Source organism: Cetorhinus maximus, chromosome 30 (genome assembly GCF_964194155.1).
Source record: "Cetorhinus maximus chromosome 30, sCetMax3.hap1.1, whole genome shotgun sequence".
Lineage (NCBI taxonomy): Eukaryota > Metazoa > Chordata > Chondrichthyes > Lamniformes > Cetorhinidae > Cetorhinus > Cetorhinus maximus.
In genome coordinates this window covers 3,348,011-3,367,618 of record NC_135908.1, presented here as the reverse complement: position 1 = coordinate 3,367,618, position 19,608 = coordinate 3,348,011, and the positions used below count along the sequence as shown (strand labels likewise).

Sequence of the window (19,608 nt, the reverse complement as noted above, 5' to 3'; positions counted from 1 at the left end):
GTGAAACCTCAAGCTGTCTTCCTGGGCCTGTCATGCGATTTAGTGATTGCATAATACGCGAGTTTATATTGTTAATAGGTGAAGGCAAGTATTTGTCAGCGTTCACGTATTGTGAACTCTGTTCACCTATTGATCTTTGCTTCCCTTCCTCCACCTTGCTCCAAGTGGCATGAAACACAATCCCACTCCATCCTCTCCCTGCCGGCTGTGAGCTTTATTTTAGCAAATCCAAACAAACCTGGCAGCCCTGCTGAACACCTTAACGCTTGCATGCTTAAACCATGGGAGTGGTCAAAACCGCTACCTGCTTTATGTGTGATGAATTCCATCAATTCCCAGCTGAGCTGCTAAGGAGATGGATGCTGCGGTGATAAGGAAGGCTGACTTGCCCCAATCCAGTCTGCTTTGCATCCAACCCAGTCTGAACTTGCCTACCAATTATCATAAGGATCAGACTCAGCTCGCACACTCCGGAGAACTGCTTTGGGACCAATAAAGAAACACCCGAACGCATGTAGCACCATCCGCAGCAAAGGAATTAAAAAAAGAATTGGCTCCTTGCCAGCAGCTACAATGCCACTGCGTTTGATTTCCAACTTGGGCGTTCACAATGCAAATCCCAATCTCAGTTAACATTTACCCCTGGTGTTCCTTAGTGGACTGAGCCTCACAAATGTGGCTGTGTCCCCCATGCTGATAGTGGCTCGGCTGAAGGCACTTCCTCTCGGAGTCACGAAGGTTAGATGATCTGAACCTCGCTCGGGAGATCTGAGCACAGAATCTGGCCTGACGCTCTAGAGCAGCGCCGAAGGAGTGCTGCTCTGTCAGGAGCGCTGTATTTCCCATGAGAAGTTAAATCAAGACCCTGCCAATGTCACAGGTGGGTGTAAGATCAGGGACTAATTCGAAGAGCAGCAGCTGAGTTCCCGCCAATACTTATCCACCCCCGCCCCCCCACCCCCACCAACAGTACAAAGAGAAATTATCTGGACATTTAGCACATTGTTGTTTCTAGGATCTTGCTGTGGTCAAATTGGCTACTGTGCTTTCTAAATTGCAACAGTAACCAACTTCAATTGGCTGTAGAAGCTTTGGAAAGCCCAGAGGCCATGAAAGGCACTATATAAATGCAAGTTCTTTCCTTCTTCTTGTGGAGCTTTGTGAGGAAAAGTTGCCCAGAGATAAATTAATTGGTCACACAACTCAAGCCAATTAATTAGTGGTTGGAAATGGTCGTCTGTAGAATTTATCCATACCATTCTCTCAATGATACGGATCAGATAAGTGTAAATGTACACGTTGGGGTAAGGGTAAACATGCAATCTCTTGCATGTTGTATTCTGTCAGGGAATCCTGTAATAACCTTGAGATGGACCAAAGACATGGAAGAACACAATGGAGATCACTCGCAAATATGTAGAAAGCTCAACAGTGAAGTCCTAAAATGTCCCATTCATACACGTCTATCTGTTTACCAGAATTTCAGCTTTAATGACTGCAGATTCATTACTACTTCAAACATAAGACAAGTGCCATGATCTGATCACAGTATTACAGTTGCTTGGGCTAGCAATCCAGAGGCCCAGGCTCATGATCTGGGGAGGTAATTCACTCAATCAAGTTGGAATATAAAGAAGGTCTCAGTAATGGTGACCATGACAAGTATTGATCATCATAAAAACCCATCTGGTTTACTATTGCCCCTTTAGGGAAGGAAATCTGCCATTCTGGTCTGGCCTACATGTGACTCCAGACCCACAGCAATGTGGTTGACTCTTAACTGCCCTCTGAGGTGGCCTAGCAAGCCACTCAGTTCAAGGGCAATTAGGCAACAAATGCTGGACTTGCCAGCGACACCTACATCCCATGAAAGAATAAAAAGAAAATGATAGTGATCATTGCTTCTATAAACTCTTTTCTCTTTCACAGTGTTCACAGGACAGAAAAAGGTCATTTGGCCCATCAGGTTCATACTCCACGTGAGCATCGTCCCACCTTTCTTTGTATAACCCTAACCCATCAACTTACCCCTCTTTCTTTCTCTCTCGTGCTTATCAAGGTTCTCCTTAAATACATGCATGCTCTTCACCTCTATACTCCATTTGGTCGTTGGTTCCACATTTCCTCATTTCTCCCAAGCTCCAATGGTCCTCCCTCTTTGTTGCACTCTTGCTGTGCTGAAATGGAAACCTCAGCAAGGGGAGATGGTGGCGTAGTCGTACTGTCACTGGACTAATAATTCAGAGGCCCAGGCTAATGCTCTAAGGACATGGGTTGAAATCCCACCACGGCATCTAGCGGAATTTACATTCAATTAATTAAATCTGGAATTGAAAGCTCGTCTCAGTAATGGTGACCATGAAACTATCGCTGACTGTCGTAAAAACCCATCTGGTTCACTAATGTCCTTCAGGGAAGGAAATCTGCCGTCCTTACCTGGCCTGGCCTACATGTGACTCCAGACCCACAGCAATGTGGTTGATTCTTAACTGCCCTCTGAAATAGCCCAGTTAAGGGCAATTAGGGATGGGCAACAAACACTGGCCTTGCCAGTAACATCTACCATGAAGGAATACATTTTTAAAAAGCCATCTTCCGTTCTAACAAATTCATTCCTAGGACCTCCAAACTGTGACAATCTCCCCTCATCTATCCTTCTGCAATCCACACCAATTCACAAATGCAAACTTGACTCAAAGCAAACCACTAGGTTTATCCAATCTTCTCTGCTACTCTCCCAGATTTTGGTGTCAGTACAGCGGGACATCGAGATGCAAAGCACAGTAAAGTCCTGCCTTTTGTGACTTCCTTGTTGGTGTATTTGCTTACCCAATGCTTTGTACTTTGTGCACCGCATTGCCCATCGCGTGAGCTTATCCGCGTTTACTTTCCCCTTTCTCCTCTTACCCCCGAGTAGACGGCAGCCATGAGAGAGCAGGGACCTCGACACGTATCAGTGGGGAGATGGTGCCAAAGGCCCTGCAAGTGGATTCCTTCCATTAGTCTTGGCCATGGACATTTAATTCTCTTTTTTTAAGCAGCTCTCCGACAGGGGGTGAGAAGCGGTGCCTGGAATGGTAGCAGCTGAAGTGCAGCCCAGACAGAGAGATTAACCTGAAATTGTCTGAATCGCTCGGTCCAGAGCTGCAGTAACGGCCCTGTTCAATTTTGGAACATTCACCGATTTTGTCTGCCAGTTTTGAGACAATTCATTTTTTTTTTTCTTAAATGAGGATTGTCTCTGTTTAAAATTTTCGGTACGTCTTGTATTGCTCAGAGGCTCCCCCCGTCTGTCAAAGACAGGTACTGTACCGCAATTTGCTGCAGAGTAACTGCACAAGCGAATGCTGCGCTCACATTGCTGCAACCTATCGAATTGACTCCCATTGAAAAGCATGGTTCGCGGTTTTGCTGTTTGCGAGATTTTGTGGGAACGTAACCCCCACACATGGTGGGACTTTACTGTTGAACCTGTTGGAACAATCTAACCTCGTTGGCAAAACATTGGGAATATTCATGTAGTGTCAGAGAGCTGTGATTGCTGACTTGGCGTTTTCTTCATCTCCAGATGCTGATGTCTGTGCTGGCTCACCTTGCGAACAGCAATGCACTGATAATTTTGGACGGGTTGTGTGTACGTGTTATCCTGGATATCGCTTTGACCGAGAGCGACACAGAAATCATCAGACACCCTACTGTTTAGGTGAGATCTTTTATTTTATTTACAAGGTAGTGATCTACATTCTTGACAATGAGATACTGCATCCCACTGCGTTTTATTACTTTAATGCAACATATTATCATAGAATTGCACAGCACAGAGAGTGCCCATTTGGCCCATTGTGTATGGGCAGGCAGTACATTTCAGAGCATAACTTGCTGCAGAAAAAGATTCTCCTCACGTCACCTCTGGCTCTTTTATCAGTTAAATCTGTGTCCTCTGGTTACTGACCTTTCTGCCAATAGAAAGGGTTGTTTACTTACTCTATTGAAACCCTTTATGCTTTTGAACATCACTGTTAAATCTCCCCTTAATGTTCTCTGTTCTAAGGAGGACAATTCCGGCTTCTCCAGTCTCTCCGCGTAACTGAAGTCCCTCATCTCTGGTATCATACTCTTAAATCTCCTCTGTACCTTCTCTAAGGCCTTGACATCCTTCCTAAATTGTAATGCCCAGACAAACCTTTCCAAAATGTTGATAACCGTTCAATTAACTTGCCCATTATTCTATGGGTGAAGATGTCTTGTCTAACCTTTCATATTATTACAACACCTAAAAAATTCAAAGAGCATCTGCTTTTATTCAAACACATTGCTGCAGTGAGCAATGTGACTTCCAATCCGAAAAGCTGGTTGGTGAAGGACGATACAGTAGTCAATCTTTACTCAGTCTTACATTTATTTGCAGAATGAAACATTACAAGCATATACCTCCTAACTCAACCACACACCACAATTTGAGTAAGTGTCTCTTTTTATATGCTCAAGTGAAATCTCAGTTATTGCCTTTTACCAACATATAATGAAACACAACTGATATCCAATGAATAATCAGTTATACAATTATAACAATTAATGATGTGTTTGGATCAACTTTTCCAAATAAAACCTTCCTTAATGTTTCCTCATCACATAAAATACTTGACACCTTCATTGCTTTATGTCTCTGAACTCATCTAGAAAATGTGATGAGCAATATATCATTGATCTCAATGTGACAATGTGATCTCAATTCTTAGACAGATCTGATCTGTAATAAATGCAAATCCTTTTATTCAGAGTGCAATGATACTTTGCGAAATGAAACTCAAATGTTCCTGAATATTCTAATAAGCATGATTTTTTTTCATATAAATGTTCTAACTGCATACTTAGTGATGCATTGCAGGTTATATCAACAAATTAGCGATTGTTGTAAAGTGTCAGTGACCTGTTCTGTTTAATTAAAAGATGAAACCATGTGTGTTGATCAAAAGATCAAACAGACCCCATGGCAAATTAACAGAAATATATTTTCAATGTGAAATGATTTCTTAAGGTTATAAAGCTGACACTGCATTGTGATGTGGTCCATGCTCCCAGCATATGCACCTTAGTTATATATTGGTTTGAGAAATACCTTTCGAATAGGATTCAGGAAAAAGGGAAAATGGACCAAAGTGTTTGTTCAAATGTGTTATCAATTGCAGCTGCATTGAGATGGTGGGTGTCTTATGAAAAATAATTTGTTTGAATTTCATGAGGTCTTAAAGATGTTGAGTAAGAGATGAATGATGCTTAAAGGAGATGGTGAAAGGAAAGCAAATTTGTCCTTCAGGGAAAATCATTTCCTTGTTGCCTTTCCTGATCATCCCTTTTGTCATTTAATCTCTCTTGCCCTGCCCAACGCACAGTGGTGGCAGTGTGTACCATCTATAAGATACAATGCAGCAACTCACCAAGGCTCCTTCAACAGCACCTTCCAAACCCACGACCTCTACCATCTAGAAGGGCAAGGGCAGCAGATGCATGGGAACACCACCGCCTGCAAGTTCCCCTCCAAGCCACACACATCCTGACTTGGAACTATATTGCCGTTCCTTCACTGTTGCTGGGTTAAGATAATGGAACTCCCTCCCTAACAGCACTGTGGGTGCACCTATGGTGGTTCAAGAACGCAGTTAACTGCCATATTCAATTAGGGATGGGCAACAAATTCCACTTGCTCTTTCTCCGTTCCCACCTCCCACCGCCTTCCCCACCCTCAACTTCTCTCTCGCTCTGCACTTGCTTAAAAACTGTTAAATCTTTAACTTTTACTAGTTCTGATGAAAGTTGAAACATTATCTCTGTTTCTATCTGCACCAAAGCTGCCTGATGTGCTGAGTATTTCCAGCACTTCCTCTTTCTGTTGCAAACCTATTGTTTAGCAGTGACTTTATGTTGACACAAATGTTCTTACAAAGTGTAAGTGATGCATTATGGAGTTTCTTACACCTATTTAAATAAATGCATCCTTAATGGTTTTTTTCATTTTAGTGCTTCATATTATTTAAGTTATAAATAAATATATTTGTTGCTTTAACCGATAAAGCATGAAAATATAAGTAAAATATCTGTTTTTATGATAAGTAAAAATGCATAATGCCTAAAATACGAAACTCAGCAAGTGGAGTCATTGTTAATCCACAGGTGTGCATCTTTGCCAAAGCATCAACAAAAACAGACATTGATATAGGATCATAGAATGGTTTTTAGAGCCACTAATGCAGTAAAATGTACCACAGCACATCAAAGGAGCGTAACTAGACAAAAACTGACACTGAACCACGTAAGGAGATATCAGGACAAGTGACCAAAAGCTTGGTCAAAGGGACAGGTTTCAAGAAGCATCTTAAAGGCTGAGAGAGAGCTGGAGATGTTGAGGAAGGGGTTTCAGAGCTTAGGACACAGGCAGCTGAAGGCATGGCCACCACTAATGGAGCGATGAAAATCAGGGGATGTGCAAGGGGCCAGAATTTGATGAGTGCAAAGAGTTTGAATATTTCTAGGGCTAGAGGTGGTTGCAGAGATAGGGAGGGATGAGACCTTGGAGGGATTTGAAAACAAGGATGAAGGTGTTTAAAAACAAGGAATTGCCAAAGCGGGTCAGCAGGCATAAGGGTGATGGGTAAACAGGACTTGGTCTGAGTTGGGATATAGGCAACAAATTATAGTAAAAGGTACATTTTTGGTGGCAGTGTCTTCAGCTGTCTGTGTCCTAAGCTCTGAAAGAATTTGCTTATGGAAGCGGCCTGTTGAATGAGAGGATGGTCCAATAAAACTCCAAAAATTGAAAGCACTGATGCCTGCACACTAGTCCAACTGACCTCCTTGTAAGAATAGGCACAGGTCACTTGAGCCTAAACTTGCTCAATCTTTCCGCATTACACTGTCACTTGTTTCAGTGCAAATTTTCAGGAAACTCCAGGTCATGATTTTAACAGTGACACAGATAATCACTCATAGCTCTAGTGATGGTGAATGTTTACTATTTTTAAACCAGTAACATGTACCTGTTCCTGTTCTCCACAGACATAGATGAGTGTTTAGTCAATAATGGCACACTGTGCGATCACAAGTGTATTAACACGCTTGGAAGCTACATTTGTGAGTGTCAAGAAGGATTTTACTTGAGTGCGGATGGCAAGTCCTGTCTTAGAACTTTTAATGGTAAGGTTATTTTTTTACGATAACACAGCAAGGTGAAAAGCTCATTTGAAAGATTGTGTTCAGTTTCAAATAAAATCATTATTACTGATGATTAGATAATTTTTTTCCCTCTAGTTCTTAAAGAGTATACATGCAGTATTAAAAAAGGTTCAAACACTTTAATAAGTTCAACAAGGAAGTTATTTTAGCCAAATTCTATTGGCTTTAATAAAGGATTGCAAGTGGTGAGGATAGTCTATCTATAATTATATTGAAATCCTTCAGTTATTAATATAATCATGCACCAAGGCTACCGTAAGCGATGGGTAATGCTGCAATAAATGATGAAATCATACCGCACAGAAAGATGCCATTCAGTCCATGGTGTCTATGCTGACACTTTGAAACAGTAATCTAATTAAAACCAATCCCCACAGTCATGAATTTTTTTTCCTTTTCAAGTATTTATCCAATTCTCTTGTGAAAGTTACTGTTGAATCTCTTTCCACTGCTCTTTCAGGTAGTGCATTCTAGATCATAACAACTCAACTCGCCGCATAAAAGTTTTCTCCACACCTCCAGATAAAATTTTTCTCTTCCTCACCACTATGTATGAAATAGGAGCCAGATTCTGTATAATATGGGAAAATGTGAGGTTATCCACTTGGGCAGGAAGAATAGAAAAGCAGAGCATTATTTAAATGGAGAGAGACAGCAGAATGCTGTGGCACAGAGGGATCTGAGTGTCCTTGTACATGAATCACAAAAAGTCAGCATGCAGGTATAGCAATGATTAGGAAGAGAAATGGGTTGTTAGCCCTTATTGCAAAGGAGATGGAGTATAAAAGTAGGGAATTGGCCCCTCGAGCTTGTTCCACCAGTCAGTAGATCGTGGATCATCTAATGTGGGCTTAACTTCACTTTCCTGCCTGTCCCCACAACCCTTGACTCCCTTGCTGAACAAAAATCTGTCTAACTCAGTCTTGAATACATTCAATGACCCAGTCTCCACTGCTCACTGGGGAGAGAATTCCAAACACTAATGACCCTCTGAGAGAAGAAATTCTCCTCTTTCCCATCTTAAAATGCGAGACCTCTTATTTTGAAATCGTGCCCCCTAGCTCTAGATTCCCCAACGAGGGGAAACATCCTCTCAGCATCTACCCTGTCAAGCCTGCTCAAAATTTTATGTTTTAATAAGATCACATCTCAATCTTCTAAATTCCAATGAGTATCAGCCCAACCGTCTCAATCTTTCCTCATAGGGCAACCCCTTTGTCCCAGGAATCAGCTTAATGAACTTTCTCTGAATTTTCTCCAATGTAAGTATGTCCCTTCTTAAGTAAAGTGACCAAAACCGCATACAGTATTCTAGGTGTGGTCTCACCAATGCCCTGTACAGCTGTTGTGAGACCTCCCTACTTTTATATTCCATCACCCTTGCAATAAAGGCCAACATTCCATTTCTCTTCCTAATAATTGCTGTATCTGCATGCTGACTTTTTGTGATTCATGTACAAGGACACCCAGATCCCTCTGTGCCACAGCATTCTTCAGTCTCTCTCCATTTAAATAATGCTTTGCCTTTCTACTCTTCCTGCTAAGGTGGATAATCTCACATTTTCCCACTTTATACTGAATGTGCCAATTTTTTTTGCCCACTCACTTAATATATCTATATCCCTCTGCAGACTCTTTGTACCCTCCTCACAACTTGACTAACTTGGTATCATCAATAAATTTGGCTACAATTAGCTCTTTTGCCAATTATCTTAAATTTGTGTCCTCTGCTTACGAACTCTCCTGCCAGTGGAAACACTCACTCACTTTTCCAGAACCATTTCATCCGATTCAGGGTCACAGGTAGTCAGGACGCCAGTCACACAGACACACACGCTATTAATTTAACCGTAGCCAATCCACCTAACCAGCACGTCTTTTGGCGGTAGAAGGAAATTGGAGCACCCAGCGGAAACCGACGTGGACATGGGGAGAACATGCAAACTCCATACAGACAGACACCCAAGGTCAGAATTGAACCTGGGTCCCTGGAGCTGTGAGGCAGCAGCGCTAACCACTGTCACCATGCCATGACCAGTGGAAACTATTTCTCCTTATTTACTTTATCAAATTCCCTCATCATTTTGAACACCTCTATTAAATCTCACCTTAAGCTTCTCTTTAAGGAGAATAATCCCAGCTTCTCTACTCTGGTATATATATCTCTTCTGCACCCTCTTGAGGACAACCTTCCTGAAGTTGTGAGAATGGATGTCATTTTTTAAAAATAGTTTTGGGGAATATTGTGCTATTTTGTGAAGAAGGCTGTGTGTCTGTGTGTGAGAGTGTAAATGATTTGATTAAGCTGGGGAAAAGTTACTAGAAACAGGTTGTATAGGAGGTAAGACTTGAAAGGATAGAGGCGTTAGGTGTGCATTTGTAATGAGGTATTATGGTCGGTTTGAGGTACAAGCAAACAGGTTGGATCTAACATTTGCATTTTAGATAAGTTGAGAGTTCGTTTGAATAACAAAGGGAAGTCTAAGGTTCAAAGAACCATCTTTGTAATCTTACAGGAGCTCCATGCATAAACAGAAGAGGGTATATTACATTTTGTTGACCCAAAAGCAGAGACAAAACAGAAAATAAAAGATATATTTGGAAGGATTTGAGTTTCGAAGAGGTGTGAGAACAATGGAACCTGAGATAAAAGAGGGGAAAAAGGTATTTTAGAGTTTCTGTGGAGAGCTTAGGGGCTGCTGGCTGTTGGCTGGGTGAGGAGGATCTCCTGGAAACAGCTTTGAGATGGGAAAAGATGCAGTTTGAATCAGCCATCCAGTCAAGCCAGAAAAGTCTTGGACTGCAAGAAACAATCTTGTTCTGAAGTCCTGGATTTCCACAGCAGAGTGGAAGAGTGTTTAAGAGGTCGTGTGGTTCGCCTTTATTAAAGCTACAGCAGTTTGCCTTGGGTAATAATACTCTACTTTTATAGTTAAACATCTATAAGGGAATGTTGCCTGGAAGGTGTTTACTTGTGGGTCTGATTAAGTAGGGAGTTTTTTTGGGGGAATGTTTTTAAAGACTAATTTTAACCATGTAACTGTAATCTTGTGTGCCTAAGTTTTCATTTCTTCTTGTTAATAACACTTTTACTTTTAATATTTAAAATCCCAAAAGTGTTACTGGACTTCTTGCTGCTGAGATCAGTATGTTTCCTTGTTGTTTTCAGAATACAGAAAAAGAGTATGGCCTGTAAGCCAAGTTTCCCTTCTGGGATTTGGTTTGCTCAGCAATCTGCTGTGGTCCTACCAAAGTGCAGTGCCTAAAATTGGACACAATATTCTAAGTGAGACCTAACCTGTCATTTATAATGGTTTAGCATCACTTCCTTGCTTTTATAATCTCTGACTCTATTGATAACACTTGATATTTGTACCTCTGCCAGAGGTGGTGCTCTATCTCCTTTTATTAAAAAAAAATCAATTAGGTGAATTTCTTCATGGTTTCAGCAGCTCTGCTGCCAAAAACTTTGGTGAAGGTTTGGCAGAAGCTCTTTTTAGTGTATAAAAGGAGCGTCTGGCAAACATTTCCCAATGTTGCAGCACCTGTTGCAGGAAATTTCCCTAAGGAAATTCACCTTCAGAGTATAACAAGAATGCTTGTAATTTCTTCCTGCTCCAGAGATGTTGCTGTAAATTAACCTATCGCAAAAAAAAAACAAGCCGAAAGACCGTTTGATTTTCACCAGCCTAAATAGGCAGTTTTCAAATATCTATCACAATTTAAAATCACAAACTTCATCAGGTCAAAAGAATTAAAACAGTAAGGATTTTGACACGGGCTTTTTTCCCTGATATTCTGGTGGAGCACTGCATTCAGTTCTGGGTACCACACCTCAGGAAGGATATATTGGCTTTGAAGTGGGCGGAGTGCAGATTCACCAGAATGATGCTGGGTCCAAAAGGTTGCATAGACGAAGCTTGTATTCTCTTGGGCACAGAAGATTACGGGGTAGTCTAAATGAGGTTTACGACGTTGATCGGGTAGGTTTAGAGAAACTATTGTCGCTAATGGGGGTGTCCAAAACATCTAAGACACGTGGTCGTGCTACAGCCAAAATGTCACTGTGCGTGTATGGGCCTCGGGAAAAAATTTAAAGCGGCTGTGCATTTAAAGGAATCACCTGCACACCAAAAACAAGAGGGGACAGTGGCTTAACCTTAAAATAAGAGCCAGGCCCTTCAGGGGTGATGTCTGGAAGCGCTTTTCACACAAAAGGGGAGTGGGAATCTGGAAGCCTCTCCCTTCAAAAGCTGTTGATCAACTGAACATTTTGGCAGTTCTGCCGAAGGGCCATGAAGGCTCGAAACGTTAACTGATTTCTTCTCCGCCGATGCTGCCAGACTTGCTGAGTTTTTCCAGGTAATTCTGTTTTTGTTTTGAACATTTTAAAACTGAATTTGCTGGATTTCTGTTTGTTTTGTTAAATGGTGTTTTGTTCAGCAAGGATATCATGGGCTATGGGCGGGTAGATGGAATTAAGATCTAACGGAATGGTGGAACAAGCTGGAGGAGCTTCTCCACATCATCCTTCAATCTTCTCCATTGCCTCCTCCCCACTGCTCACTTAATGCACTGTGGATCTATAATTATTACCTAACCAAATCTGGAAAGGACACACAAGGAAGATGTAGGAATCACATGTTTACGTCCCCAGAAAGGAGGCTTATGGTATATATCATCGTTTGTCTGATCTTCTGTAAACAATAAGACAAATTGAACCTAATCACATTGTACATAAATTGGAACTTATCTCTGCTATTATCCACCATAATATATCAGCCAGTATTAAGCAGAAAAGTGATAGACTAAACATGGTCAAAGATATGGAATTGTTTATTGCATATGAAAGAGTAACATAGTCCAGTTTGTCTTCCAAAATTTATGTTTGATGTTATCATGAAAGCTGTTTGAACTTAGTCTTTATGATTACTGATGCCTCTCATTGTACTGTGATCTAGCATTAACCAGATAGTGCACTAACCTATTTGTAAGAAACATTTAATAACCTTTTATTCCCACATCTTACAGTACATGTTACACACCGCAATTAAGATTGCTTCTATGATTCTATAGAGAAATGCAATTAGACAGCTTCAAGTGAAGAACTAATATTAGCAGAGGCCCAGGGGAGCAAACATCTATTTCTCTGTTTCAATTTCTATAATGCCATTATCAGTAGTTGCAAGCAGACTTGGAATTTGGGAGAAGTCTTTGGTCAGGGACTGTGAAGTAAGATGTGAAAGTGTATGAACATAAACATATGATAAAGGTCAGGAAAAGATCCAGCAGGTTCATCACACCCTGCACAACATACTTTCTGATTGGCTTCAATCTTTCAAGAACCCATTCAAAGAAAGCTAGTATTTTGCAGCTAAGGTGGAACTGTGTCTATAGGCAGTCTGTCCATTTAAGACCATAAAGTTTAACAGCTGCATGTAAGTGCAGTCCAAAGTCAACAGAGTTAACTGTTGTTTATTGAGGGGAGTTTAGTGGTTAGAAGGAACTTTCCAAATTCTCAGCTCTATATCAGAGTGGCAGCAGTGTGCACCATCTACTGCAGCAACTCACCAAGGCTCCTTCAACAGAACCTTCCAAACCCATAACCTCTACCACCTAAAAGGACAAGGGCAGTAGATGCATGGGAACACCACCACCTACATGTTCCCCTCTAAGCCACATACCATCCTGACTTAGAAATATATAGTTGTTCCTTCACTGTCGCTGGGTCAAAATCCTAGAACTCCCTTCCTAACAGCACTGTGGGTGTACCTACACCACATGGACTGCAGCGGTTCAAGAAGGCAGCTCACCACCACCTTCTCAGGGGCAATTAGGGATGGTCAATAAATGCTGGCCTAGCCAGCGATGCCCACATCCCATGAATGAATTTTTTAAAAATCAGAGGAATGTAGGAACAGGAGGAGGTCATTCAGGTGCTTGAGCCTGTTCTGCTATTCAGTTGGATCGTAGTTCGTCTGTTTCATAAATCCATCTACCTCACCTTGGTTCTGTAACCCTTAGAACCCTTGTCGAACAAAAACTCCATCATTCTCAATGTTGAAATTCTCGTGACAATGAGAAAATTGAGGAGCAGGGGGCTGTGGGAATGTTTAGATTTTAGAAGATTGAGCAACCAGAGGAAAAAGGTCACATCTGCAAACTTGAAGATTCAGGGGGCTAAACTGGGTTGGAAAAAAAGGCTCTCCAGGGTGTCTTATAACCTGCTGAGAGCGTTTGCTTCTAACAGTTCTCACACAAAAAGAATACTGTATGCTTTTCTTCTCCAATTTTAACTCCACTCCTTTTGAAAACTTGGGTACAGTTTTATTCACGCTCGGAGCCCATTTCCTCACTCAAGCATCCAGTTGTGTTCAGTCTTTGGCAACTTGGTAATAAACCTGAAATGTTAAGTCTGTTTCCCTCTCTCTACTGTTCGCCAGCATTTTCTGTTTAACCCAGTTACGTTTCTTCCTTTGCCATGAGCTATGCTAGAACAACTGGTAGATGACCTACTCCCAGCAGCTCTAAATTGCCACTCTTAAGGGTGCCACAGTAGCAGAGATTAACTCACAATTTTCTTTCTCATCTCTGCTGGCATTTTTCCCAGGTAGCCTAGCTCAGGATCGTGGGTCGGTGCAAGGGTGGGGTGGCATACATGTGAGAAAAGCATGGGTTGGAGGAACAGGGAGCCTGTATCCTCCTACTCCTCTGTCTCATACTGCTGATCCAATACGTTACTGAACTAGATTGCCAGCTTGTTTGGTAATTAAAAGACATCAGAGCTTCAATACTGCAGTCACGGCTAGTTAACTAAAAAAAAAGACATTCACTGTTCCTCCCTCTTTCAGACAGCGGTGCAATTAAATCCGAGCACCTGATGAGTGCTGGCACTTGTTCGGTCACTTGTGAAGAGTTTCTGCAGATGAAGCAGACTTTGGCACAGCTCAAACAGAAGGTAATGCGATAGAATTCTCACTCTGTGATTTATGTAAACGCTGCCAGTCAACCTGGCTGTAGAGTGCTACCTTTAGCAGCAAATTGTGTCACGCACGCTATCATTATTGAGTTAACTTTAATGGTCAAGCCAATATTTATCCCTCAACCAACATCACTGAAAACAGATTATCTGGTCATTAGCACATTGCTGTTTGTTGGAACTTGCTGTGCACTAATTGGCTGCCATGTTTCCTACGTTACAATAGTGATTACACTTCAAAATGTTACTTCATTGGCTGAGAGATAAATATTGGTTAGAACACTAGGAATAATTCCTGTGCTCTTCTTCAGAATAGTGCCTTGGGGTCCTTTGATGTCCACCTTTAGAGAGTAGCTAGTGCCTCAGTTTAACATCTCATACAGAAGCCACTCTGGGATTTGAACTCATGACCTTCTGATTCAGAAATGAGAGTACTACTCTCTGACCCACAGCAGAACTCAAAGTGAAACAAAGGAAGAACAGCCATAGATTTCAGTGCTGAGCAGTGTCCTAGGACCTACCTGTTATTTATTGGCTGTGACTGGCTAAGGAATAGTTGCAGAGTCATAGAATGTCTGAACAATAACTGATTTACTGTAAGAACATAACCATTTACAGATGTACATGACTACAGGTATTACTCAGTCTAAACCATGAGCTTTCTCCTTCTAAGCTCCTAGTCATGTGACTCTCTCTTACATCTTGTGGGTGGTACTGTTTCTCCAATCCCACACATTAACCCTTTCAGCTCTGAACACTCCAATACCACATAACCCAAACTTTAGTACATTATCCATGTGGCAATTCTTCATCCACAGTGAGCGACCTCAAACCATTCAACTGTCGGAGCGTCACACCCAAGACTGCTCCTCATTCTCCCACCTTCCATACGTGTGTACCTCTTGGCGTTTGAGAGAATGAAGGGTGCCAAGTTCAATTGCAATGACCCCTAACTCCTGCCCCTGGTTGAGAATTTATAGATCTACACTTTCTAAATCTGAATCAAACAGGAGAAGATATGGTCAAATTTGTGAAACGCATGATTCTGAGGCTAATTCGCAACTTATTCAGAAAAATAGCTCAGTATAGCTTTTGTTGTGATACATAAAGATGCTTTCAGAGTTAGATTCATCAGAAACCTATTATCAGTTACTGAATCAGCTTAATGCGTGGTTGTGTTAAAGGCCTTAATTATGAATGGCTGCTTGTCACTGCACTTCATTTTTATTTATTAACTTATGGTGTTGTTAAAACACTGAAGGTTATGGGTAATTTCATCCGGAATGGCAATTCTTAAAAAATAGATAAAATAGTTATGAACCCACCAACATTTAATGTATCTTTGCTTTAGTAATAAATACCAAATGATATTAATCATTGGGTAAGTGTGTAGGGCAGTGTAATTAGTCCCTCCTATCAGAGGCTGTATTTATGAATTAGTACTCTGTATTTTTGTACTTGGGGCTAGTTAGCTCAGATGGCTAGCATGTGGTTCAGAATAACACCAACAGTGTGGGTTCGATTCCTGCTCTGGCTGAGATAGACTTGGGACCTGCCTCTTCGCTCTGCCCCTGAGAGTGGAAGGCAATGGCAAACCACCACTGACAGAACCTGCCAACAAAACGGCTCAGGATGAACAACATAAGGAGTAGGCTATTCAGTCCTTCAAACCTGTTCCCAGAATTGTTATGGTGTAGAAGGAGGCCATTTGGCCCATCGTGTCTGCACCGGCTGCTCCACTATTCAATGAGACGAGGGCTCATCTTCTATTTCAACACCATTTTTTTGCACTATCCCCATATCCCTTGATGTTTTTAATATGAAGAAATCTATTGATTTCAGTCTTGAACATTCTCAACGACTGAGCCTCCAAGGCCCTCTGGAGCAGAAAATTCCAAAGATTCACCACCCTCTGAGTAAAAAAATTCCTCCTCATGAGCTTTGGTGGACAATGAACCAAGGATCTGCCTTCAGGCAAAGAACACATCACTCATTTGTAGTACTTACTGTTTACAATGTACCAAAGCAATTATCATTTATTGTTCAAGCTGCAAGTCTCCAAGAAAACATTTGCTTTTCTTGTTTTGTTTACAAAGTCATTCTGTAAATCCATTTCAGACATTTTGATGTCTCTCATTCTTTGCAACCTTATGAAGACCTGACACTTGATGAGAATTCTCAATTAAAAACAGCTAACAATCACGAAGCAAGCGCAGATCAAAAAAGAACGTGCCAACTATTTTGGCTTATCTGCCTGCAGCCCCTTCCTTCTCAGTCACATTGGTGCCAACGCTCACAATTGCATTGGGGATTCATTGAACTTTTGCTTTAATGTGTGCAATTCTCAAGAATAGGGTGGCAAAAGATGCAGTAGAATTGTCTCGTTACTCTTTACCTCTTAGGCTCATTTGCCTCTGAGTCGTAAGGTCGTGTGTTCAAGTCCCACTCTGGAGATATGAGCACTGTCCAGTGCTGCACATCTTTCAGATGAACATTAAACTGGGGCCCTGTCTAACATCTAAGGTGAATGTAAAACATCCTGTAGCACTATTCAAAAAAAAGAGCAGGGAAATTCCCAATGTCAGCACTGGCAAATATTTATCCCTCATGCAACAACACTGTTGCTACTTCCCTCACACATTGTGCAATTGATAGTCTACACTGTTGTATATTTTATAAGATAAGGTAGCTTCGTAGTTCAAATCCCACCATATCAAGTAAGGAAACAGAATTCAATAAATAAATGTGGGATGGCACTAGAAAAATTGAACAACAAAATTGCTGGATTATCATTAAAAAAAACTCAGTGTTTTATTAATGTTCATCAGGGAAGAGAATCCCTACCTATATATATAAAAACAAAAAGCTAAAAGCACCTGCGGTCTGTCCGCAAGAAAGACCCAAACCTCCCAGTCGCTTGCCATTTTAACACTCCACCCTGCTCTCTTGCCCACATGTCTGTCCTTGGCTTGCTGCATTGTTCCAGTGAAGCCCAACACAAACTGGAGGAACAGCACCTCATCTTCCGACTAGGCACTTTACAGCCTTCCGGGCTAAATATTGAAATCAACAACTTTAGATCTTAAACTCCCCCTCCCCCCATCCCCACCCCGTTTCTTCCCCCTCCCTTTTTTTTTTCAATAATTTATATAGATTCTTCTTTTCCCACCTATTTCCAAAACAAAAACAGAATTAACTGGAAAAACTCAGCAGGTCTGGCAGCATTGGTGGAGAAGAAAAGAGTTGACGTTTCGAGTCTTCATGACCCTTCGGCAGAACTAAAAACAAAAAGCTAAAAGCTACTGCGAATGCTGGAAATCCAAAACAAAAACAGAATTACCTGGAAAAACTCAGCAGGTCTGGCAGCATCGGTGGAGAAGAAAAGAGTTGACATTTCGAGTCCTCATGACCTCATGTTCTGCCGAAGGGTCATGAGGACTCGAAACGTCAACTCTTTTCTTCTCCACCGATGCTGCCAGACCTGCTGAGTTTTTCCAGGTAATTCTGTTTTTGTTTTAGAATCCCTACCTAGTCTGGCCTAACTTCAAATGTCTTTACAGTTGCCTAGCAAGACAATCAGTTATCATCATTAACTGTAGTCCAGTCAGCACTGCCTGCAAGCAAGTAATAAAAAAAGCAAGATGTGAAACTTGCTTCTGCGTTTACTGGTGTTGGAGTTCCCAAAAGTCTCATTGGTTCTGAAAGACTTCATTTGAAATATAAACCTTAACTTCTTTTGTAATTGTGGCTCAGGGGGGTAGCACACTTATCTCTGAGTCAGAAGGTTTTTTTTTATTCGTTCATGAGATGTGGGCGTCGCTGGCTAGGCCAGCATTTATTGCTCGTTCCTAATTACCCTTGTTCGGAGGGCATTTAAGAATCAACCACACTGCTGTGGGTCTGGAGTCACATGTAGGCCAGACCAGTTAAGGACAACAGATTTCCTTCCCTAAAGGACATTAGTGAACCAGGTGGGCTTTTACGACAATAGTTTCATAGTCATCATCAGACTTCAAGTCCCATCCCAGAGACTTGAGCACAAAAATCAGTGCTGATGTTTGCAGTGCAGTACTGAGGGAGTGCTGCACTGTTGGGAGGTGCTGTCTTTTGAATGAGACATTAAACCTATCTGTCTGCCTAGACCCAGTGGTACTATTTCAAAGATGTGCAAGGGAGTTATCCCTGGTGTCCTGACCAATATTTATCCCTCAATTAATATCAACAAAACAGATAATCTGATCATTATCGCATTGCTATTTGTTGGATCTTGCTGTGCGCACATTGGATGGTGTGTTTTCCTACATTACAACAGTGACTGCGCTTCAAAAGTACTCAATTGGCTCTAAAGTGCTTGAAAGGTGGTATATAAATGCAAGTCTTTCTTGTCTCTTTCAGACATTGATTGACTTGGTGTGTATTTCAGACATTCTGAGGGTGAAACTGAGCCTGGGCTGGGAAGCAGAATGAGCGATATCACATCAATTGTTCGAAATTCAGCTCTATCGCTGTCAATGGCACTGAACTGTATGTTGGGCATCAGAAACAATAAATGCTGGAAAAACTCAGCAGGTCTGACAGCATCTGTGGCGAGAAAGACAGAGTTAACGTTTCGACTCGAAACGTTAACTCTGTCTTTCTCGCCACAGACGCTGTCAGACCTGCTGAGTTTTTCCAGCATTTATTGTTTCTGTTTCAGATTTCCAGCATCCACAGTATTTTGCCTTTATCTTATGTATGTTGGGCATGTCGTGTAACGAGCAGTGAATGTGCTGCATCCATGTCCAATTTCACCCCCTCTCTGTTATTATTGCACATGGGCTTAGCTTAAACAATCGAGTGAAACTGTCCAGACACTCATTTCTGCAGATGAACGGCTGAATGAAGCATCTTTGTTTTGAATGCAGGATTTTATTAATAACAGAATTTTTTTTTGGAACACAACCTAACAACTAAACCTTTCCTTTCCCAGCTACTGTTTACCAGTCTAGATAACTCCAGTGAAAAGACACAGCTGGCGAGGAAATGCACAGAAACATTGCAGTGCCCTCCACATGTACCTGGTGCCCCTGGACCACCTGGTAAGATCGCCATCTAGTTTAAGGAACCAATGAAACTCTTGGGAAAGTCTTAAGGGTCAATCCAGTATCTCCAACAGCAGAATACATTTTGCAAGTGCGCCCCTGCCCTCCCCTGCTCTCTCCTGTTTAGGGGACAGCACCCCCCAATACAATTAACACAAACAAATTGAAACATATCAGACCATGCCTGGTATAATTTTGGTCTCCTTACCTAAGGAAGTACCTTAGAGAGGGTGCAACAAAGGTTCACCAGACTGACTCTTGGGACGGAATTTTACAGCAGCGGGATTTTACAGTCCCTCTGAAGTCAATGGAGTTTAG

At 41.6% G+C, this 19,608-nt stretch overlaps 1 protein-coding gene across 2 annotated transcripts in view; it reads left to right on the top strand.

Moving 5' to 3' along the window:
• Positions 1-19,608, top strand: part of LOC144669975 (collagen and calcium-binding EGF domain-containing protein 1-like) — a 160,381-nt gene that overhangs the window by 121,902 nt on the left and 18,871 nt on the right. For both annotated transcript variants that reach the window (XM_078532274.1, XM_078532275.1), the window contains exons 4-7: positions 3,569-3,703; positions 7,054-7,191; positions 14,082-14,188; positions 19,179-19,287. In XM_078532274.1, the coding sequence (XP_078388400.1) occupies positions 3,569-3,703; positions 7,054-7,191; positions 14,082-14,188; positions 19,179-19,287 (489 nt within the window). The remainder of the gene's footprint in view (positions 1-3,568; positions 3,704-7,053; positions 7,192-14,081; positions 14,189-19,178; positions 19,288-19,608) is intronic.